The 24,725-nt window shown below is 38.2% G+C and overlaps 1 protein-coding gene across 1 annotated transcript; it reads right to left on the bottom strand.

The window, feature by feature from the left end:
* Nucleotides 1-384: 384 nt before the first annotated feature.
* Nucleotides 385-23,206, bottom strand: anapc2 (anaphase promoting complex subunit 2). Its single transcript, XM_052105199.1, has 14 exons — nucleotides 22,911-23,206; nucleotides 22,178-22,433; nucleotides 17,379-17,694; nucleotides 14,457-14,589; nucleotides 11,930-12,131; nucleotides 11,732-11,851; nucleotides 11,289-11,406; nucleotides 10,668-10,846; nucleotides 10,402-10,543; nucleotides 8,359-8,434; nucleotides 8,048-8,251; nucleotides 5,099-5,231; nucleotides 4,339-4,580; nucleotides 385-694 (listed from the first exon to the last, which is right to left on the bottom strand). Exons 1-14 carry the CDS (start codon nucleotides 22,974-22,976, stop codon nucleotides 482-484), a joined length of 2,400 nt encoding a protein of 799 aa, XP_051961159.1. The 5' UTR covers nucleotides 22,977-23,206; the 3' UTR covers nucleotides 385-481.
* Nucleotides 23,207-24,725: the final 1,519 nt, after the last annotated feature.

The raw sequence follows: 24,725 nt of genomic DNA, 5'->3' as shown, positions 1-24,725 counted from the left end.
GCGGCAGATCTGCAGATGGAAATGTCTTGTTGATGAGAGAGGTCAACATAGAATGGCCAGACTAGCTTGAACTGACTTCGGTAACTCAGACACCTGATATTTGACACCTATCCAGAGTTCCGACCGTTACCATGTTTTTGAACATGTAACAAAAACCTTTTTAGCGGCACATTCTAACAGTTTTATTACACTATAATGTTTTCCAGGACATTTAGGTGTTTTTCTTATTTACCACTGGAAAACTTCATTGCAAAATTCCAGGTTTTCCAGGGTGCATGGATACCCTCTTTTCTAAAATTTTGTCGACCCGCATATGTAACCCTGATAGCCATGTGGTAAGTGCATAACTTACTTTCCCCCCAAAAAAGTGAGATGTAATTGGAGTACAAAAATTCAACATTTTATTATTTTGAACAGTGAACAATACAAGGCAATGTGTGTCTCTGACATTGGATAATAAAGATCATTATCACTTCCATTATTACTGAGTGGTCTTGGGCAGCCTGTAGACACCAGTGGACACAGTCAGCTGATGGGCTCTGACTTTCTTCTGCAGGAAGGCCTGAAGTTCGTTCACATCCATCTCAGTGACACCAGGCCCAGCTGCCACAAACATTCTTAGCATGGAGTGGATTCTCTCTAGTGTCATGCTCTCCAGGTTAGTCAGCATGGCCTGAATGTAAGCCCAGAACAACTGAGGGAAAAAATAAGTAAAAAAGAAACAGTATAGTGTTAAATTAGCATTATAGGACTAACAAGGTTCTAAGCAGTGTTGTATTAGGCCAGCAAAGTAGTTTATGCATGTACACAAAACAAATTATTTACCAATCCATTGCAAGTGCACAGTTCTGTTACATACAGTAGTATTATCTTGTGTTCTTATGGTGATAACAAACCACTGTAGTCAAGGGGGCGTTAGACTTACCTTCAAAAGTCTGTGCCATAACACAGAATGTGCAATAATTAATATAGCTATCATCTGTTAAGGCTGTTACAGAAGCTCAGCCCATACAGAAGCTCTATGTACAATAGTAATATTACCAGATAGTAGAGGTATTCATCTGAACTCGGCCCTGACTCATCACACGAAGCCCCCCACAAAATGTAACAGAACTCATGGATCTCAGGATACACATTACCAAATTTAACTCCTTTCCTGACAAAGCATTTTAAAACCCATTGCTTAATCTGAGAAACGCTGCTAAGAGAGCATTTTTTAACATTTCTGATTGTATGCTTATTTCTCTTGAAATACGAATGGAACTGGTGAAAAAACTAAAAATCTTTAAATTAGAATAATGAAATTCATTCAGGATTTTCTCCCCAATTTGGAATGCCCAATTCCCAATGTGCTCTAAGCCGTCATGGTGGAGTAGTGACTCACCTCAATCCGGGTGGCGGAGTACGTCTGAGACGTCAACCAACGCATCTTATCATGTGGCTTGTTGAGCGTGTTACTGCGGAGACAAAGCGCGTGTGGAGGCTTCATGCTATGCACCGCGGCATCCATGCACAACTCACCACGCGCCCCACTGAGAGCGAGAACCACATTATAGCGACCACGGGGAGGTGTGACTCTATCCTCCCTAGCAACCCGGCCAAAATGGCTGTTTAAGAGACACGTCTGGAGTCACTCAGCACGCCCTGGGATTTGAACTAGCTAACTTCAGGGGTGGTAACCAGCGTCTTTGCACAAATGGGACCTGGGTAGCTCAGTGGTAGTTTATTCTCGATAAAATATTAAAAAACATGAAATGGTAAAATGGTCTGGTCAAATGGTCTGCACTTATATAGCACCTTTTTTAACCTTAGCGGTTACCAAAGCTATACACTGTGTCCCATTCACACACACATTCACACACCAATGAATGATGCCATTGAGAGAAATTTGGGGATCAGTGTCTTGCCCAAGGGCACTTCAGCATGTGGAGTCAAGTGGGCCGGGAATCTAACCGCCAACCCTGCGATTAGTGACCGACCCGCTCTACCACCTGAGCCACAGTCGGCTGTTTTCATGCTTATTGGAATCATTTGCAAAAGGAAAAAAAATTATAATAATAAAACAGTGAATAGGGAGATGTGGATGAAGTTTTATTTTATAATAATTTTTGTCTTCTGCTTCCTAATACCTTGCACTCCTTTTCCGCTCTCTCTATATATCATTGGCTGTGGCTCATTGCCATCTCTCGCTCGTCGGGACAATGCGCACACATGATGACAATACATCTGGATATCAAGCAGTTTTGAAAACTGTTGCAGCATCTGCGACTCATAATGTGCACACTGGGGGGGTTGAGCCAAGATTTGTTGAGCGGAGGGGTTCGCTGTCCTTCTGCACATCGCGGTGCCGTTTTGTGGTCTGTTCTGCATAATTTGGCGGCTCATTTTAGCTTATCATGGCCCATTCGGCCCTTTTCGCAGCCGACCCACCGGACCTCTCGGTTCTCCCGATGGCCAGTCCTCACCTGATTGGCCGCAAAGTGCGTCTTATTCTACCAATAAGAATGTAGTGTTCACAACACTTATAAGAACAAATTTGATCATATTTAAATCCATTCTGCAGGTTTTTTATCCAAAATCAAGGCAGAAGGTACAACAAAAAGCTGCAGATTCCATCTGGGCCTGATTATGGAGAAGTGAGAAGTTTTGTATTGCACTTGTCAGTAAATTAAATTAAATAGTAAAGTTGAAAATGTATGGTGAAAATTCTAAAAGTAATGCATACTTGATTCGATACCAAAAAACAATCTGATTACATAACACTTTACTAATATGTAATCCATCACCCCCAACACTGGTACTGAGCAGTATGGCAAGTAGTTGAGTGAATATTCAAATTGTTCTCATTTTTGTACTTGGGACGTGGGATAGTATCAGAGGTGGGACCAAGTCATTGTTTTCCAAGTCACAAGTAAGTCTCAAGTCATTGCATTAAAGTCTCGAGTCAAGTCCCAAGTCAAGGCAGGCAAGTCCCAAGTCAAGTCCAAAGTCAAGGCAGGCAAGACCAAGACAATTTACAAGTCCTCAACTTTTAGCTTCAAGTCTTAAACAAGTCATTAGTGCACTTTGCGCAAATTAGTGCCAGAGTATTAATTACTATAGTAAATTTATACTAATTTTATCTAGAAGTTTCTAATTTATAATCTAATTTTATCTTTCTTTTTTTTTATCGATATCTACCTGTAAAGACCAAAGAGGGTAATAAAGATGATACATGGATCTTATCTTTGGACACACTAAGGCAAACCAAACTTTTACTCTAAACACGCAGTGAAAGGACGCTGAACGTACTGAACTGTTGAATGAAATCTAATCTAATTGCAGACATTTAAGTTGCATATATGAGTTATATACTGCAAAGGGCTGCGAACAGAGTAAACGATCGGTTTTTAGAAGAAAATGATGTGATTTTTAGAACCATAACCAATATAATTAAATAAATATAGCTAAACACATGACAGAGGACCAGCGCGTCCGCAAAAGAATGAGTGTGTTTTCATGCACGTTCTAACCAGTTATGCTCAAAAAGCACCAACGTGTGTGGTCAAAATAAATGGCGTTCCTTTATCGAGGTCATACAACAGCGTAATAAAACACTGGGTAGATTGTCCATTACACCAATTGCTATAACACGTTAAACACTACTGACCGCAGTAAAAAATAGTTTGCGTTTCGATATGCAGAATTTGATAGCCTGTAAATCTGCCATGTTCTGCCATAGACATGTATGTTACTGAACCATAGCTGACGTAAATTAGTTAACAACTTACCTCTGTCTGTGGATTTTCAGATGCCTCACAAAATTGGACGTTGTCGACGAGGTGTCTGTAATTTTGGAACCACAGGTTCTACATGTTGTAATCCTTTTGTTGCCTTTAACGCTGTATTCAATATATCCCAATTATATCACCTTTGGTATAATTTTTGCTCTGTCCTTGTCCTTAAATGCGCGCCACGGTCTTCAAACTTGGTCCAGCTTTCGTGGAAGCTGATTGGTTGGTTGTTTGATTCGTTGAATAAGGAGTGTTGACATGCAGATTTGTAAATCAAATTCATCGTTTATTTGGGAAATTAATTGTTGATTTACTGCACATTTTTAATTATACAACTCTTATCTTTGGTTTTAAAAAGTATAAGTATTTCCAAGTCAGACGGCTGAAGTCCAAGTCAAGTTGCAAGTCATTGCTGTCAAAGTCTAAGTCGAGTCGCAAGTCTTTTTTAATTCTATCGAGTCGAGTCACGAGTCATCAAATTAGTGACTCGAGTCCGAGTCAAGTCCAAGTCACGCGACTCAAGTCCACACCTCTGGATAGTATACATGCAAGTGTATAAACTGACCTGTAGTTTCTCCTCTCTCTGCTCTGACTGTGTGGCAGTGTTGGAGTCTCCCTCTTCATCGCTGTCTATGAGCATGACACTTCGATCAGTTCTCTCTTTGCATGAGCTAGTCTCCTGTATGGTATAAAGGCCTCCAGCTTCCTCTCGCAGAACGCCCTGCTGCTGCCACAGTGCCAACTTCCTGCGCACCATCTCTTGGGGCACACCCAGAACACCACTCAGCTCTTCCAAGGTCCATGTGCCTAACAAAGGGAAATGAAAAGGATTTGAACTGTGATTCCATCGATTGCCTCCTCTCTCCAGTGATCCCATCATTTTACGTCATATAATGGCATTAAAAGCCTATGAATAAATTAAAACAAAGACTGTATCATATCATGTTGCTTTAATTATCTTCTTTTTTTTTTTTGGCCTTTTTATTGACAATAAAAGAGAAAGTGGGGAACAGGATTCAGAAATGATGCAAGCCAGATTTGAACTTGGGTCACAGCTCAATATTTCTACACACAAGACAAGCAGGAGTCAAGCCACATGTTGATTCACCCATCTTAACCCTGACTTTGCGATTACAAGAAACATCTGTGGAACATCCCAAGTTAAACCCTTTTACATGCCATCTTTATTTTCTGTCAAATATATTGTTTAATTGTAGGTCACTAGTTTTAACCACTACAGCAAATATTATATCTGCAACTCAATGCTTTGACGACACACAGAGCATTCCAAAACACCAGATCAAACAGGAGTTTAATCTCCACACCTTTGTCCTGGAAGTGTAGAATGATGGCAGCATGGATGGGAGACACAGTGAGGTTAGGAATGGTTCTGTCTTCCAGCTCCACATCCAGTGTCACAGAACCTAGATGAGGCTTCCATCTCAGAGTCCTCATGGCCTACACAAAACAAAGAAAAAAATGGCAAAAAGATTACTAGTGTGTCAAATTATCTCGTAATAAATGCGGCTTCGTGGATATAATGCCCATTCTGCGAGTGGTTAATGTAAACACAGCCAGTTATGTCTTACATGAGCGCTAACAGGTGCAACAAAAAAATCAGGAATGTGTCAAAATATTGAATCTTTAAATACATTGGAGTGTAAATGAAGCCTAATATTCCTGCTGCTTACTACTATGTTGTTAACATTATTCAAACAACAACATTAAACAGAAATAAAACAACTCACTGCTCTTAATTCAGTTTTTCTATTAATGTTCTTACATTATATTTAGTTCTTTATTATTAAGACTATTACCTAAACAACACTTGTGTGCAATCACCTGAGTTGTACATTGTACTTGTGTTTACACTGAGATAATTTGCATTGACACCAGAAAGCCATTTATATTGCGAGAAATCTGCTTAATAATCGGCTTTCTCTTTTTTCCGTATACATGTGGCTCTGTCAGTAAGCAGCTTTCTCCGTGGCAGGGTAAACTTCTATAGCTGTGAATGGGAGACTAAAGCCATTTGTTTTCTTACCCACTTGCTACAACATCAAAAGAAAAAATGTACTACGACTATTATGCTTTTTTACGACTTTCCACAAGAGTAAAAAAATAGACAGCGATGGATTACGACTGTTCGTAATGGATTACCGTTTCACTCTTAGAAGCTGTAGAAACCCCATTGCACCTGTGGCAACTAGATTTTAAAACTAATTTCAGGGTAATACAGTGGCAAGAATTTCTGCATTGGTGCTTGAATTGTTCATAAAATGTGGTCTGATCTTCACCTAAGTCCGAATAATAGACAAACACAATCTGCTTAAAGTTATGACAAACAAATAATTGTAGTTTTCATGTCTTTATTGAACATGTTGTTTAATTATTCACAGTCCATGCTGTAAAAAGTAAGTGAACCTCTGTGCTTCAAACTTCGAAAAAGTTTATTGGAGGCAGATGTAAAAATAGTACAGTCGGAGTACTGACTGAGTCTGAACTTCTCAAGAACAACTGTGAACCATGCCCTGATCAAAACAAATGTCAGAGGGCCTGAGAAGAAGAGATGTGTGAAGCTGGAAAAGGCTACAAAACATTTCTGAAAGACCTTGATGTTCACCAATCTACAGTACGACAAATTGTTTCCAAATGGAGGAAATTCAGCACTGTTGTTAGTTTGCCTAGGAGTGAGAGTCCTGCACAGTTCACCCCAAGAGCACAACATGCAGAATTGAAGGAAGTGTAAAAGAACCCAAAGGCAACAGCAAAAGATCTGCAGAAATCTCTTGAACTTGCTAAACTCTCTGTTCATGTGTCGACTATAAGATAAACACTGAACAATAATGGTGTTCATGGGAGGACACCACGGAGGTAACCAATGCTCTCCAAACAAAACATTTCTGCAAGTCTCAAGTTTGCAAAAAGATCACCTTGATGCTCCACAAAGCTTCCAGATTAATGTTCTATTGACAGATGGAACAAAATTGAACTTTTTTGGCAGAAACACACAGCACTATATTTGGAGGAAAAAAGGCACAGCAAATCAAATCCTCATCCCAAATGTGAAGCATGGTGAAGGAAGCAGCATGGCTTTGGACTGCTTTGCTACAACAGGGCCTGGATAGCTTGTAATCATTGAGGGAATGATTAATTCAAAAGTGTATCAGATTTTACAGGAGAATGTCAGGGTAGAGGTCCATCACAGTTGTGTGATTCATCAAGACAAGGACCCAAAACACATGATAAGCAAATAAACAACAGAATAATTAAAGAGGAGAAAATGTGTGTTTTGGAGTCCAGACCTTAACTGAATTGAGATGATGTGGACCCGAAGAGGGCTGTTCATGCAAGAAACCCCAAAAATATTAATGACCTGAAACAAATTTGTAGGGAGGAATGGTGTAAAATCCCTCCTCTGTGATACACAAGGCTGATCACAGCTACAGGAAACGTCTGGTGGAGGTTATTGCTGATAAAGGTGTTCAGATGTTCACATCATTTTTCCAGCATGGACAGAATAATTAAACAACATGTTCAATAAAGACATAAAAACAACAATTATTTGGTTGTCATTACTTTAAACAAATTATGTTAGTCTATTATTAGGACTTTTATGAACAATTAATGCATAAATGCAAGTACTTTCAAAGGGTTCACATACTTTTTCTTGGCACTGAATAACACAAAGCATAATGTTATAAATAGACACTAAATTATAACAAATTTAAATATTTACACTGCTAATTAAGGAAAATTGTCATCTCAGCAATGCTGGAGTACATAACAAACATAGCACCTGAGAAGGACCACTCTATGGTGTTTTGGGTATTTTATACCCTGTTTCTTTGCTTTATTTCCAGATATTACAGAATTTTATTCCTTTAACATTCCATCACAACCTGCAGTAGAATTGCACTTCAATTGTTGGGTTTCACACTCAAACTATGTTATGTCATAAACCATTTCTTAAATGCATGTAAACAGCAATTAAGACCCCACTTGACCACAAAGTGCATTTAACCATTCCTCCGGTCAAGCACCGGCTCTGACATGACAATCAGCAGCATTTTGGTGTAAAAAGTGTACCAGAGCACATGCTCAAATAAGCGAAAGAAAGCAGACGAGAGTTGGTTCTCTATACTAACGGTACAGCAGAAACACTAGTATCATTACATCTTTTTTATTTTAATATCAACTTGGTGCCAATATTTGGTATTTTTCAATTATCAAAAGGATTGTAATTTATAAACTATACTGATGGAACAGAGTACCTTGAGTTTCTCAAAGCGGTGTGTGTAGTCCTCCATGGCTTTGGAGATGACAGCAGGCAGCTCCATCTTCTCCTCTTTCAGCTGTGGCCAGAACTCAGATGAGAGTATCATGGCAGACAACGCCAGTGTGGGCTGCTCCTCTACAGGCATACGACTCTCCTCCTCACGGATATTAGTGTTGATCCGCCGAGAGTCTGCCACATCCTGGAGACATAATAATATAAATATCATACTTAATGGAAGTCAATCAATTTGAGATGAGACATAAACAAGATGATGTTTCTCCAAATGCTCGGATGAGTGAGCTTTACCTTTAGCATCACCTCACAATAATGCATGTGAGATTCTCCAAACCTCAGTTTCAGCAGCTCGACATTACGAATCTCTCTAAAAACACAAACACCACAAGGAATTTAGTGTACATTTTAAACACTCTATAAATGAACAGCACCTCCGATTTTCATTTCCTTTAAAGGGATCGTGTCATGAAGTCATTTTTCCTTGATCCCTGCACAGTCCAAAAAGAGCATTTATTTAAAAGAAGCTGCAAAAACAACCTGTTACAAACTTCCACAACCTTCTGACATTAGACAGATGAATACATTTAATCAAAATGGCAAAATAGTTTTCTCTAGAAACTCGTCAATCATTTTTGTGAAGAATGAAGGCTATACAATGGCTAAATTGCCAAAAAACTGAAGATTTCACACAAAGATGTATACAGTCTTCAAAGACAAAGGACAACTGGCACTAACAAGGACAGAAAGAGATGAGGAAGATCAGATGTACAACTAAACAAGAGGATAAGTACATCAGAGTCTCTAGTTTGAGAAATAGATGCCTCACATGTCCTCAGCTGACAGCTTCATTGAATTCTACCCGCTCAACACCAGTTTCATGTACAACAGTAAAGAGAAGACTCAGGGGTGCAGGACTTATGGGAAGAATTGCAAAGAAAAAGCCACTTTTTAAACAGAAAATCAAAGAAAAAAGAGTGGGCAAAGAAATAGACATTGGACAACAGATAATTGGAAAAGAGTGTCATGGATCTTAACCCCATTGAGCTTTTGTGGGATCAGCTAGACTGTAAGGTGCGTGAGAACTACCCAACATATACACACACACACACACACACAGGTGGCCAAAAGTTTGTATTATTTGTAAATTCACAATAAAAAGTTGTTTAAAAAAACAGTTTATGCAGCACATTATAGCACAGTGTGATGCAGGCTTTCCAAAGGCTTAGTTAATGTGTATGGGGTCGTGCAAACTATATTGAATCCGAGAACAAAGCCACAACAAGTAAGCACTGATACTCATTTGACATGCAAAGAGGTTATCCAATCATAATAGAGGCATTGACATAGAAGGTGTAGAAGTGAAAAACACATTTCTTTTTAAGAGTTAGAGCGAGAGTGAGGAAAATGGTCACTAAAACTAAATAAAAATTAAATACAAAATAAAACTGCAGATTGCCGCAAAATGATAGGTTCTTTGAACTTGTTATTTGTTAGCCAATCAGCTCATGCACCTGTGATATCTCAAGCCAATCAGCTCACATGGTGTAAGCTGATAGGTCCTTTGACTTGTAATCGGTTGCCAATTAACTTGCATATTCTCTCTTGTTCTGACATTTCAACTTTTCTTAGTTTACAAGTAAGTCGGTTTCAATGCAGCATCTCTGAAAATGCTATTTGCTCAGGTGGTTGCTGGGGCTTTTTCTTCTAGCATCTTGCATGGTAAGGTCTGCTTTTGACACATAGAAGCGTGTTTTTACCAAGGTTAACCATAGCCAAATCAGACACTGGCGCACATCGCTATCTAAGGTCATTAGTTTAAATAAATCCACACAGTAACTAGTTAAATAAGCTCTGGGCTTTCCTGGTCCACACACTTTGTGTCAGATCACTAGCCATTTAAGCCTTTTGGCCAACCAAGCCCAGGCGTGCAGAGAGATTTAGTTCATTAGCATTATACCATTTGGCCAAGCAGGAAACACACCTAGCTAGCAAACACTTGGTGCACATGGCTCTTCAGAGCGGCAGCGGTACACAAGTCTTGGCGGTAGATCTGCTCGCTTGGGGTGTTGTATTTTGTGTTATGTAGCTTATGTAGCTTTGTAGTGGGATTGTATTTCTGTCTGTGCAGCAACAGCAGGAACACATGCTTAACTCAGTATGTTTGTGTAAGTTCTAGAAGTAGCAAGTCTACACACTTGCTCTGCAGCGGAAGCAGGGTAGCAGATCTAATCTGCCAAGACCAATATCCTATCAAAATGTCACACCTACATTAACATGCTAATACTGAGAGTTGTCATAATTAAACTGTGTATGTCCGTGTATGTAAGAAAATACCTGGCTGTGTTGTAGTTGAGCTGATGCAGAAGTCTGTCTGCCAGTACAGTCTTGTACTCATCAATGAAGATCTCTTTGCTACCGTAAATGCTGACCAGCAGACTGATGATGTCAGAGGAGCGCCGTTTAGAGCCAGTTTTATCTAAAGAGATACAGAATCTGTGTCATATTTCTGTGACTGTAGTGTGTAAGTGCACAATGAGAATGACAGCATAAGCACAATAAATACAGATGTCAGTATGCATGTGTTTGAGATTAGCAGTAACCTGCAAGTGCATCAGTGGGATCTGGGGTCCAGTCTTCCGGATCACTCCCTTCATCTTCACTGTCTTGTGTCTCCAAGGTAACAGGGTCAGCTCGAGAAAGCTCATGGGCCAGATCACTACAACCCTCTGCATCACCCGTCAGACTGCCCACTATCTGTCGCACTGTGTCCTCACGGGTTCTGTCATTACAATATTATGATCAATATCAATCGCACCAGTGATGGAACTGGTCTACAAAGTCAAGAGACGTTCTAGAGTCCAGACCCCATGTTGACCTTTAAATCAGTGCTTCCAAACTGGTTTTGCTTCAGGACCCAGATTTGACATTAGACATCAAGTCTAACCCAGCACACTACCAAAGCTGTTTATCGTACATGAATAAACAAAAATATCCTTAAAATCAAACCCTGAAATGTCTTAATATTACCAAGAACTGCATGGAGTGAATAAGAAGACTGGCAATTTAGTCAATTAAACTGTTAAGTATAGCCTGGGTTATATTTTCTTTTACCTTTCTCAACCTGTCCATGTTGCCATCTCTCTAATTTAGCATGAAGTACCATTTTTATATCACTGTGCTGATGTCACTGCTTTTGACTTTCTAGATCCCAGTTGACCAACCTGAGATACTTGCGAATGGGTTGGCAGGCCACTTGTAAGATGACCATAGAGGGGTCGAGCTCTCTGAGTGCTTTGATGGCTGAGATGTAGACGGTGATGATGTCAGACGTATGGACTCCTGAAGAGGGAAAAGACAGCATTCATAATGAATGGCTCAGAGCAATGTTTCAACTGATGTGACCAGGTGAGACACATCAGAATTTTGTTCATGCATTAACGTGCATCTGAAATTTTTTGATCAGATCAGCAGTTTAAAACCCTTGTTTTGCCTCAATGATTGTGTGTTAGGTTAGGACACATTTGCGTTTACACTACAAATGCAATGTGAACATATGTGTCCCTGACCACCACAAAATATGATTTAGTGACCAGATTATAATGCATTTCCAAAACATGTTTACATCTGTATTTACACCAGTGTACACTGAATCTAAATCCCTAACCTGGATGTAGCAGTCGCGTCTCAAAGGCAGATTTGAGGGAGGCAAGTAGCTGCTGTCTCTGATTGGTCCGTTCCAGACAGAACTTAAGATCCTTAATGGCAGGAATAGACTCTGGAAAATCTGCAATGATCAAGCAGGAAAAAAATCATCAAACCATTGAGATCACAAACAGCATTCCATATAAATTTGTTTTCTCACCTCGTATGATGCTGAAGAGCTCCTCGATCCTCATATTGACGTAGATACGGCAGAAGAACTGATGCATGTGACAGTGCCAGCGCTGGAGCAGCGGATTGGCTGGCTGACCCATCTTTCCATTGGTGGGTGTGGCATTGTGGCCCACCTCTTCCACCTGACTGGCAAACACCCTGCTGAGCCACCCCAAAACCTGCCCCAACCACTGCAAAGAGAGTTCCCCTGATGAGCATGAGGAAAGCTTAAAGGAATTGTTCAACCAAAAAAAAACTATTCTCTTATCATTTACTCAACCTCATCCCATCCCAGATGTGTATGACTTTCTTTCAAAGATTTTTAGAAGCATATCTCATCAATTTATGTCCATACAACGCAAGTGAATGGTGACCAAACTTTTGAAGCTCCAAAAAGCACATAAAAGTAATCCATAAGGCTCCAGTGGTTTAACCGATTTCTTTTGAAGCAATCCAATCACTTTTAGGTGAGAACAGACCAAAATGTACACCTTTTTCACTATAGATCTTAATATATGCAGTCTTCTTGGAGATCATGATTTCAAGCTGAAATATTCTTCTAAAAATATTTGTTTGTGTTCAGTCGAAGAAAAAAGTCATACACATCAAGGATGACATGAGGGTGAGAGTAAATGATGAGAGAATTGTACTTTTTGGTTGAACAGTTTTTACTCAATTTACTTCTTTAAACTCAATAAACAGCATTTGTGGCATAATGTTGATTGCCAAAAAATCACATTCAGTAAGGCACTTACAATGAAAGCAAATGGGGCTAGTCTATAAATGTTAATACACACATTGTTTCAAAAGTATTGCCACAAGAAATGTCTGTAACAGCAATTTTGGGATTTTTTAAATACATTTTAAATAATTATTTGTGGTAATCAACATTATGCTACAAATGCTGTTGATAGAGTTTAACTTGGATTGAACCCTGACTATTCCTTTAAATTATGATTTATACAGTATTTTATTATATTTTTTTTTTCGATATTTAAAAATGCAATTCTGTATCCAAAATGTCACATTATTTGTGTAGATTTTGGAATTAGCTGATTTGCTGAATTAATTAGTCATAAATTGTGATCTCATCTTCATCAAAGTCACAAGTATAGACAAACAGAATGTGCTTAACTAATACACAAACTATTATAATCTTTCATACCTTTACTGAACACATCCCATTAAACATTCACAGTGCTTCAAATCAGCCATATTCTTAGGATGTCTGGTGTGAACGGCTCTCTTGGGGTCATTTCACAGAATCTCTACTGGGTTAAGGTCTGGGCTCTGACTGGGCCACATCAAAAGGTGGATTTTCTTTTTTTGAAGCCATTCTGTAGTGGCTTTACATTGATATGTAGAGTCATTGTCCTGCTGCACCACCAAACTTCTACTGAGCTTCAGCTGGCGCACAGCAACCATGATAGTATCCTGTAGGTTATCTTGATAAATTGGGAATCCATTTTTCCCTTTGCTGGCTTCTGGTCCAGACCCAGAAGCAGCAAAGCAGCCCCAAATCATGATGCTTCCTCCACCGTACTTCACAGTTGGGATGATGTTTTCATGTTGGTATGCAGTGCCCTTTTTTATGCCATCCGTAGTGATGCATGTTCTTTCCAAACAATTCAACCTTAGATTTATCAGTTCACAAACCATTTTCCCAATAACATCCAAGGAGTGTCAAGGTGTCAATGTTTTCGTTGAAAAGCTGCGGCTTCATTCATGGTGCCCTGCCAAGGACACCATGCCAGTCTAATGATTTCCGTATAGTAGATTTATGAACAGAGATGTTAACCAGTTCCAATGATTCAAGATTCAAGTCTTTAGCTGTCACTCTAATGTTCTTTTTATCTCACTGAGTATTCTGCCCATAACCCACACCTCCAATCTTGTTTCATTAATTGGATGCCAGGTTTGCCAACTCCTGACTCTAATTAGCTTTTGTTGATGCCATTAGCCTTGGTGTTCACTTACTTTTTCCAACCTACACCGTGAATGTTTGAATGCTGTATTCAGTATGTACAAGAACAATAAAATAATGTGTGTGTTATTAGTTAAAACAGATTGTGTTTGTCATTATTGTAACTTTGATAAAGATCAAACCAGATTTTAAGACAAATTTATACATAAATACATTCTAAAGGGTTCACATACTTTTCTTGCTGCTGTGTAAATTCCGTTGATGTTGCGTAAAAGTGTCCCGCATCAGAAATGTAAACCATTCCCATCAGAGTTCCTGTGTGTATGCTGAAGTCAGTAATAAACACAGGAAGCAGCTGGCAAGAGCAGAAACTCTTTTTACACTGGGTTGACACTGACAGACTTAATTTAGCTAATTAAATGAAAACAAATCTTAGATTAGATTAACCTTAATGTGTAATCTGAGAGATCTCTGTCCTCTCTTTCAATCTACATGCATTGGGTGACATATTTTGGATCCAGAATGGGGAATTTCGACAAAAGATGAAATCAGATCATGTTTTCTATAGTGTAAATGTCTGAAGGGTTTGTACATCATTGAAGTCAGTGAGGAAAGAGCTCTCATATTCTCCCCTGCAGCGCTGCTCCATCCTCTGCTCGATCAGCTTGTGTAGGATGCTGGTCACTGCCTCAGAACTCACACGCTCCAACAGCTGCAGTCTAGAGCTGAAAAACAAGCCATTCCCAGAGTGATTCATTAACTTGACACAATATTTATTAACATCTTGACACATTATTTGATCAGAATGCCAAAGGTTAAAGGAATAGTTCACCCAAAAAGGAATATTCAGTCATCGTTTACACACACTAATGTTCCACCAAACCTGTAAGACTAACATTCTTCTGTGGAATACAAAAGGAGATGTTAGGCAGAATGTCAGCATCAGTCACCATTCAGATTGTTTGTATGGTAAAAAAGAGGGTTAGATGGTTAGACCATCTGAAAGGAGCTTTCCGGCACCTACTGTAACATACCAAAGCAAAAACGTTGTCGTTTAGCGCCACCTATTGAGACTAACATACTGCCAAACATCTACTCTTTTGTTCCACAGAACAAAGTCATTTGGGTTTGGAACAAAATAAGGTAAAGTAAATGCCATTTTTGGGTGAACTATCCCTTTAAGATATTTTTAGACAAATTGGATTAACACTTAAATGCATGAGACGAATAAAAACATAAGATACACTAAGTGTAAGCTACACATTAGTATTTTTTCAGGCACTTATTGAGTCTAAATAGATGCAAAACTTACATCATTTCAGTAGTACACCCAAATGACAATAGTCATATCATACTGTTCATGTGTTGTACTTGCTATAGTTTACTTCCATGTTGTTTCTACATCAAATAGCACTGCCAAATGGAGTGACTCCAGCCAGGTCTCCTAAGCAACCAAATTGGCCCAGTTGGTAGGGAGGGTAGTCACATGGGGTAACCTCCTCGTGGTTCTCGCTCTCAATGGAGCGTGTGGTAAATTGTGCGTGGATCGCGGAGAGTAGCATGAGTCTCCACATGCTGGGAGTTTCCGCAGTGTTATGCACAATAAGCCATGTGATAAAATGCGAGGATTGACGGTCTCAGAAGCGGAGGAAACTGAGACTTGTCCTCCGCCATCCGGATTGAGGTGAGTAACTGCGACACCACGAGGACCTACTAAGTAGTGGGAATTGGGCATTCCAAATTGGGGACATTTTTTTAAATAAAATAAAATAAAAAATAGCAATGCCAAATGTAAATCAAGTCAATCACTGAAACAAGAGCACCACCTGGAGTAAGAAAGAACATGTCATGTATGTGGACACGCATATGGGATACTGATATTTCACCATTGTTGCTCATTTATTGTTGCACAGAAAATCCACATGATATAGTATTTATATGTACGAATGAATATAGTACTAAAAAACTAAAAAAAATCTATTGTCACTATTACATACCAAGGTCTCTTATGACCCTATACACGTTTGTTACTTAAACCATTATAATTTTTATTTTTTGCAATTTTAATATTTTTATTTTTGTGTGTGTGCCACACTATTTATAAGAGAGAGATTTAGGAATACTAAAGAGGTTCGGGTACATTTCCAAAATAAACAGAAAAATAAATGGGAAAAATGACATCATTATCCATTTTAAAAAAGGATGTACAGATTTTAATTAAAGGAGCCAATCGCTCATTGGCAAATGCATCACCTGGTCTTTTTGCTCTAGAAAGCCCACACTGAATGTGTATTCACTAGAACAACTTGAAAAATACTCTGATAATATCAGATTTTATTGGTGATTTTACATATGCTATTGAAATTGTCAAATAGTTTATAAACAATATTGTAAAAATATGTTAAGCTTAGCAAAAATTGTGTGATTTCGTTCTGTACCTGTCCAAATAGATACGATTTGTGCCTGGGGGTGTTACTAAGATGAATGAATGAATGTTGCATTTATATAGCACTTTTCTGATACTACACTCAAAATGCTTTACACAGTGAACAGGGGACTTTCCTCAACCACCACTAGTGTGCATCATCCACCTGGATGTTGCGACGGCAGCCATAGTGCACCAGAATGCCCACTACACACCAGCTGTTGGTGGAGATGAGAAAGTGGACTGATACAGCCAATTAATGGACGGGCATTATTCAGAGGTCATGAGTGAAAAGGGCCAATGGGGGGAATTTGGCCAGGACACAGGGGTTACACCCCTACTCTTTTCGAGAAGTGTCCTGGGATTTTTAATGACCACTGAGAGTCAGGACCTCAGTTTAACATCTCATCTGAAAGACGGCCAATGAGTGAATTGACTTGCTTTAACGTAATGGTCCTCAACTGGTTCTTATTTTGGCACATGCAGTGTTGTCTCTCTTCCACCTCAGTGCTGTTAAAGATCTCAGGGTTGTCTTGCTGTTGGAGAGGTTTGACTTCCTACATAGCGGTTTAAACTATAACATTTTTATTTGAATTCAAATGGGTCGCATCAGTTTTGAGGTCTGCGCCGCGATATCGAGGGAAGCCCGGTTGATGCGCTCCAGAAATAAGGCAGATTATTTGCACGAGTGGTAGTGTGATGGCTCGTGCGAGCTTTAATCACAAGATGTTTTCAGATGAGAAGAGTATATAGTGCGTATAAATTGCCCAACACATGAAGTGAATATCATAAAAAAGCCTGAAATACTGTTTGGGCCGCAGAAATATTTAATGAAGACCCCAACCTGAACAGAAATGCGACAAACAAGTTGAGAAGTGCTGCTTAAAGAAACTTTGAAACTGCATCACACACTATTTATAACTGATAGTAGGGAGTTTACATACTGTATATTGCGTAGAATGCAGTACGCTAATTTTACATTCCAAACATAAAGTTCCTTTCACACCACAGAAACATTCTAAAAATAGTGACTAAACAGCACTGGTAAGTAAAAGCCAGCATCTAAAATGGTACTTCTCCTGCACTCACAGTATGTGGCTGAGCTCTTGAAGCTGCTCGAGGGCTTCCTGACACCAACACAGCTGAGGTTGGGTGGCACAGCCTGGGCACAAAACACCTCCATCAGGCTCTGCTGTGCCCTCCACCACCTCCCCCGCCTGACTCATGTGCACAGAGAACATGCGGCTGTAGAACTCCAGCACCCGCTCCTGCAGCAGAGGAGGAGGAGAGAACAGGAGGATGGCACGGATCACAGAGAAGGCTCTCTCAGTCAGACCACGAGCCCCTGGACCACACAAACCCCCACGGCCCTCATCCTGCCATGAGCCCAGCCTCTCAAGACCTCCTTGAAAGAAAAAAAGGAGAGAATAATTAATGTAACTAATGTAGTCTAATTCTAAATTACATATTATGTTGTTATTTAGTCCATGCCTTTTAGCTTTGAGGTCGTCTATATGCAAGTCTATTTGCAAAGTTTTAGCAGATGTACCCAGTTAAAGTGTTCTGGGTTCAATGCAATTCAAGATCAATCTACAGCATTTGTGGCATAATGTGGATTATAAAAAAAAAAAACTTAACCATGGTTACAGTAAGGCACTTGCAATGGAACTGAATGGGGCCAATGGAAAAACGCTAAAATACAGGTCATTCAAAAGTTTAGCCACAAAACGTAAACATTATACATGTTAACAAGATTTAAGTGGGATAAAATCGCTTACTACCCATTCTGTGTTAAGTTATAGCCAATACCAGGATTGCAGGGTTTCGTAGTTATGACAACAAAGTTGTAATGATGGATATAAATGAACCCTTTAAGCTCTGAGGTTGTTTTTAAAGAGTTCCTGTTTCAGTGGCATACCCAAAAGTAAATGCTAATGACTTATTAACCTAAGAAAATGCTGAAAAATAACAACAACAATTTTTTTTATTTTAAACTAGTTTAAAATAATTTAAGCAACTAGTTTTGTGTTGATATGACAAAGCAATCAAAAGTTATAGCATTACAAAAATAATTTTTACTAGTGTCCAAAATGTAATAACTCTACATAAGAACTAATTACACATGCAACTACATCAATGACTATGCTCTTTCTCCAAAGCATGCAGGCATGAGTAACGAGATCTCATTCAGTTCCATTCTGTGTCATTTGAGCCATCGAGTGTGTGTCATGTACTTAATATGTAATTACATTGAACGATCCTCTCTGCCCATATTTGGATGACTTCCACCTCTGGTTACGGTGATCTATAGACGTATACTTAGCTATTATTCACTCAGTAAGTAAAACAAATAGGCTGTTTGTATTGTACTCTTTTGAGTGCTTTCCAACGACATATGACACATGACTATTTGATCAGTTTAATGTTTTTACCAATTACAATAAAATGTGTAGTGCAAAATTATTAATAAATTATCAAATATGGGGCAGCTATGGCTCAGGTGGTAGAGCGGGTTGGCCACTAATCGCAAGTTTGGAGGTTTGTTTCCCGGCCCACATGACTCCGCATGCCGAAGTGTCCTTGGGTAAGACACTGAACCTCAAGTTGCTCCCAATGGCAGGCTAGCGCCTTGCATGGCAGCTCTGCCGTCATTGGTGTTTGTGTGTGTGTGTGTGTGTGTGAATGTGTCACAGTGTAAAGCGCTTTGAATACCGTTAAGGTTAAACCAAATAGGAACACTTCTGATTTATCTTCCAATTTTAAAGCACTTGTTCAGTTTTGGTCATAATGCTTACATGCATTGGAAAGTAGACCTATTTTATGTTGGTAAAGACTGTAGTTATCAATATTTTGTTATAAAAATAATTATCAGCGGGCACGTCAGCAGAACACATCAGAGCTTAAAGGGTTAACACACACAAGGTAAGCAAGCAATTTTATCAGACTAAAATCATGTCAACATGCATATTGTTTACGTCTTGTTGCTATACTTTTGAAACAGTGTATATTTGAATGTTTATGGACTTCTCACAAATGTATTAATATAACGATGATTTTTGCTTTATATACATGTAAGGAATAATTGATGACGGACCACTGAATTGTTAAAAATAATGCAGACCCGAGGTGGTAATGCGGTCACGATGTGCAGCGGAGTGACAGTTACACCTTTGTTTGCATTACTTTTAAACAATTCAGTGGTCTGGAGTCAATCATTCCGCTTATACCACAGTTAGATATCTCGCTTCTGGGACCACCTTGTTTTGTTGCAGCTCTCGTCAGAAGTAGCATCGCTTCAAAATCGCCAAGATGTGTGTCGCACATATTCCTGTTGTAAACCTTAATATCTGAGATGCAGGATGACATGTTGACTGTTTTTCTCTGTATGTTTGGGCCTTAAGTGTGTGTTACGTGTGTAATATCTGTGTGTCCTTGAGTGTGGGAGTGTGTGAGAGAGGGAGCGTCACTTTAGAACTATCAACGGAGGATGCGCTGCTTTTCGGCATAGGAGTAAAAAGGTAGTTAATGCGGGTGTGTGTGTGTGTGTGTGTGTGTGTGTGTGTGTGTGTAGGGCTGGGTATCGAGTTCGATACATTTTAGGCACCGACGAATTGCCTCTAAACAATCGAGTATTGAAAAATGTCTAGTCGTTCGGTAACAAATTTCGATACCTAAGGGGTTAATCTCGTCAACGTCAGTGATAAGCATGTAGCATGCTAGATGTGCCCAAATCAAAATGTGCTGGTGATTGGTTGTGTTTAGGCATCAAGAATAAACACTAGTATCAGAAAATGGTTTGAGTTTCAGGGCTGTGAAAGAATGTTATAAGTAACATTGCTAACACTGTTCTACATTACAGAGAAATACTAAACCGTAATAATGAGCCTTTAAAATATACACTTTACAAGCGCACCGCAGCGACACCAGGAAAAGCAGTAATGATTCTAAATGTGTCGGAAAAACCAGCAAGAGACTGTCTGAACATTTTGTTAAATTTATAGAGAGAAATGCACATTCAGATTGAGCAAACAGACGATGATCTCTGATGGGTTCAATGATGGTCAGAGTGATCACCAATAGCTGAACTGCCTTTGACCATGTCATGACTATATTTGGATCGTTTTCCCAGTAACCTATTAAATTACTATTATTAGACTATTATTATTATCAAATTAATATTACAAATAATTTGCTCGTAGACACAAAGACACGCGTTTGAAGAAACACTCTTAATTATATTATTAGGTACAGATGACAGGAAAGCCGTATATGGGCATGTATGACTCGCTGATCCGGAGGAGTGTAGTCTCGTGGAACACGCGCATCTAAAGATCTCACACTTCGTTTCTGCCTTCCGATTTGTATTTTTTATGAGTGCTGCAAATGACCTCAGACATCTCAGTTCAGGAGGTGTTTTGAGTTCAGTTCACTTTATTTCCACAGAGCAGTTTATTGTGATCGCAACTCTGCAGCCTGTAAAATAATCCAAAATATATACAATAATACAAAAACACGTACACCTCGAACCATGATTTATATTTCAGTGATTATTATCATCGTTATAATTTTTTAATTTATAATTGTTTTTATGTCTTAATTTGTGTAAGTAATTTTCCGCCTGCATGTTTAGATGGATACTCGCCTGATGGTAAACGGAAAGGTGGTTACATATATATAAATATATTATTTTATCACTTCATAATTTATTTATTTGCTTTTCGTTTCGTTTGGAGTGCAATTTGAATTTATAAATATTTTTATTTTTAAATAAATTATTTAATTTTCAATGCAAAATCACTAAAGAAAGAATATTCACTAATCCCTCAGCCCCGATGTTTCCCATGTAATTCTATATATATATATATATACACACACACATACATACATACATACATACATACATACATACAGTGAAGGAGGGAACTAAACAAATTTATTCACACTCATGATAAATTTCCTGTATAATGAAATACCCAACAGGTAGAGAATGCACAGATGAAACTGTTGTAAAGCCAGCTTTCAAAACACATTTTAAATGCACTTATTTTTTTCCAGTTTCATTTGAACTTTTAGTTAAAATAATTACAAATTAAAGTTCAAAGTTTGAAATCAAGGTGTCTTGCTTTATTGTGTAAGCTTAACCCTAACCATGTTTACTGAAAATTATCCCATAGTACCATCTAGCATCCAACCAGCAGTAATACAGAGTTTGTTTGTTTTTTCGACCAAAGTATCGAAAAGTATCGTTTAGGAACCGGTATCAAAGTCAAGATATCCAAACATTTTTGAACGATACCCAGCCCTAGGTGTGTGTGTGAGTGTGTGTAAGTGCGTTGGAGACGAGGGAGCGCGGGGGCTCTTTTAACCGAAACTGAAATAAATGTAGGATATTTTAGACATTGATTTGACGTTCTTAACCGATTTACTTTAACCAGTTAAAACAAAGTAATTGGTTATTTTGTTGTGGTAGGCTGTAGGGCTCTTTGAAACCATTATGCAGTCAAGACCTGGAACTACTTTATAGCCATGCGTTTACTTGGAAAAATAATTACACACTTTAGAACGTTCATGAACCAATCAGAATCAAGCATTTAACAGACCCGTGGTATAAATATATATAAAGAATAAGAATAAGCAAAAATCATGGTTATATTAAGACACTTGAAATAGAATAAAAATGAGGGCCGAATCTAAATTTACCTTGAACAACATTATGCCACAAATGCCGTTGATTGCTTTTATTGAACCCAGAACATTCCTTTGAAATTTACAGTCTTCCTCTTTGAAGTAAATGCACATTGATGAGTCCTCTTGTCTTGTCTGCAGGGATGTAAACAACTTTTTGTCCCATAAAACGCTTTATAGAACTAGAATAAGGTGTGACATACCGAGGAATGGTTCCAGCTCTTGAAGAAGTTTTCTGAAGGCCTCCAGTAACGCTCTTGCTCTGTCCCTCTCCTGCGACTCCCCCTCTGGCTGCTTGAGCCCCATCCAGAACTCTGGAGCAACAGCTGTGGTCAGATGCACTTGAAGAGTCTCCAGCAGCCAACCCTCCATGTACTGACCTAGCCCATGCTCACACAGCAGGACTAAATAGTCAGAGAGAACCTCATCTGTCGAAGCATCTGGCGGCACAGGAGATACCTGAAGAGAAACAAATCACAATAGTGAGGTATAAATTAGACTCTGGACATCCCTACTGGAAAAAAAAACAGGCCAAACCAGCTAAATATGGTAAAGCATATTTTGTGGGGGGTTTTTTGGCACATGGTAACTTGTTAGTTGCTGGTCCAGTGTGGACTACCAGGTCAAACCAGCTAGATCAAAATGGTGTACTAGGTCAAAACCAGGTACACCATCTGACAATCCAGCTGATCAACCATCAAGACCAGCTTGGGCCAGCTAGAAACCATGTAAAACCACATTTATTAAAAGTATACGGGGGTAGTAACATGGTACAGGGATGGCATCAGATTTTAATTGACCAAATAAAATGTAACATGGCAACACCGTGGTACTTGTTTCTTGTTACAGCTACCATCAAAATCTGTATCTTCCAGGATTTCAGTACTAATTTCGACTTTCAATTGAGTTACACTGCTTTATGTCACAAACACTCACCAGTGCAGATGTCACTGTGTTCCAGGCTGCTGTCAGTCCCTGTGGCTTCGACTGCACCTCGTTCATTCCAGCTAATAAGATTGTAAACAATAGTCAGATTTCCTAGGTTATGAGTATTATTTTCGATTCCGTTAATAGATGTGTATTAACTCATTTTACTCCATGACTGCTTAGTTCAAACATTACATAGTCAAAATCATTCGAAAAAATATTTTATGCGATGAGAAATTATAGAGGTCTTCTTCTTCTTTTCCGTTTTATGGCGGTTGGCAAACCAGCTAATGGTGCATATCCGCCATCTACTGGTAGAGGTCTTCTTCAAACGTCTGTCGCTCCTTGATGACGACATTGATGCCGGATGTTGACAAATGTCTAATAGAAAAATCTTGCGGATGTCTCTAAATTACTGGCAACATATACTGAATAACACTTTTATTTCAATAGAACTAATACTTATTACTGATGAAAAATTCGATAACCACTTTGTTCGCTATCATATCAGCAGAAAATATATTCCAGCATCTTCCTTTCAATGTTAATTGCAATTTGGTCTGGTCTCTTCCCCAAAGAAATATGATAAAAGAAGTCACGTTTAAAATAATACATAGATACTACCCTTGTAATAGCAGACCCCATAAGTATATTCAAAATATTGAGAAGAAATGCTCTTTCTTTGACAGAAGAGACGATCTTTTTAGTGAATGTCTTTGTGTTAAATCCTTTTGGAACGAGCTATGTACCTATCTCTCAGAAAAAAACATGTTAAAATATGTATAAACACGTATAACATAATTTTTCTTTATAAAAATCTAAATTCTCGCATCAAGTACATTGTTAATCTCTTTATTATACTTGGTACAATGTTTTTATACACAAATGCAAATTTGTGGGTAAGAATCCGCTATTGTCACTTTTTCTGGTTGACTATAACATCTATGTTATGTCTCTGATGGGCATAAAAAACTAAAAATCTTTGAAAAGTCAAAAAATGCTTTCATTGTTTAATCTTATATAGATTCCCCCTCCCTCGGGCGTTTGTATTTTTTATTTGATAATTGTAGTATTTTTTTCTTTTGCTGTTCTTGTTGTTCTGTAATTTTTGACACAATTTCATGTAAGACGTTTGGCATGAATAATAATAAAATAAAATGGCAACATATATGGATTAACCCCCCTGAAATGTAATTTAATCTATGTTATAATTTGCTTTACATTATTTTTATATTATTTTCATTTTATTTATTTATTTTATGATTATTTTTCTTGTGTTTATGATAAGCTGCTTGGACTTATTGTTGATGTGTTAAACAATGATAATGCCTATCTGTAATTTGAAAAGGTTTAATAAAGTTGAGAAAAAAAGAAAGAAAAGAAGAAATCGTGCGGTTGAGATTTTATTTATTTATTTATTTATTTTATTCGATTTTTAGACAAGTATCTAAAAAAAAGATAATTTTATTTTCAAGTATTCAAATGCCAAATGTAGGCTTTTAACATCCCACCCACACTTTATAATGTTTAAAAAAATATTATCATTTTTGTTCGTAAAATCCAAGTCAAATAACATAAAACATAACTTCTATTACATCATAGCTCTTTCATCCATTTTTCCCCAAACAACCCAAATGCATTAAAATGAAAAAAAAAAAAAAAAAACTAAACAAAAAAAAAATATATATATATATATATATATATATATATATAATATATACCTTACAAAAAAGACAACTAACAAAAACCACGTAAGAAAAAAATTAAATTGTTAAAAATTATTTAGCTGCAGATTTAAAGAAAAGAAAATAGTTTCTGTTTATA

The sequence above is a fragment of the Xyrauchen texanus genome, chromosome 3 (genome assembly GCF_025860055.1).
Source record: "Xyrauchen texanus isolate HMW12.3.18 chromosome 3, RBS_HiC_50CHRs, whole genome shotgun sequence".
Taxonomy (NCBI): domain Eukaryota; kingdom Metazoa; phylum Chordata; class Actinopteri; order Cypriniformes; family Catostomidae; genus Xyrauchen; species Xyrauchen texanus.
This window is presented reverse-complemented; position numbering and strand designations above follow the sequence as displayed.

Bases quoted from the DNA above. Each gene is read 5' to 3' on its own strand.
- anapc2 (XM_052105199.1), bottom strand. From the start codon at position 22,976: ATGAACGAGGTGCAGTCGAAGCCACAGGGACTGACAGCAGCCTGGAAC. The intron at 11,407-11,731 runs GTTAGGGATTTA...TTCCCTCTTCAG, and splicing joins GACGCGACTGCTACATCCAG to GAGTCCATACGTCTGACATC. The intron at 10,544-10,667 runs GTTACTGCTAAT...GTATCTCTTTAG, and splicing joins TCCCACTGATGCACTTGCAG to ATAAAACTGGCTCTAAACGG.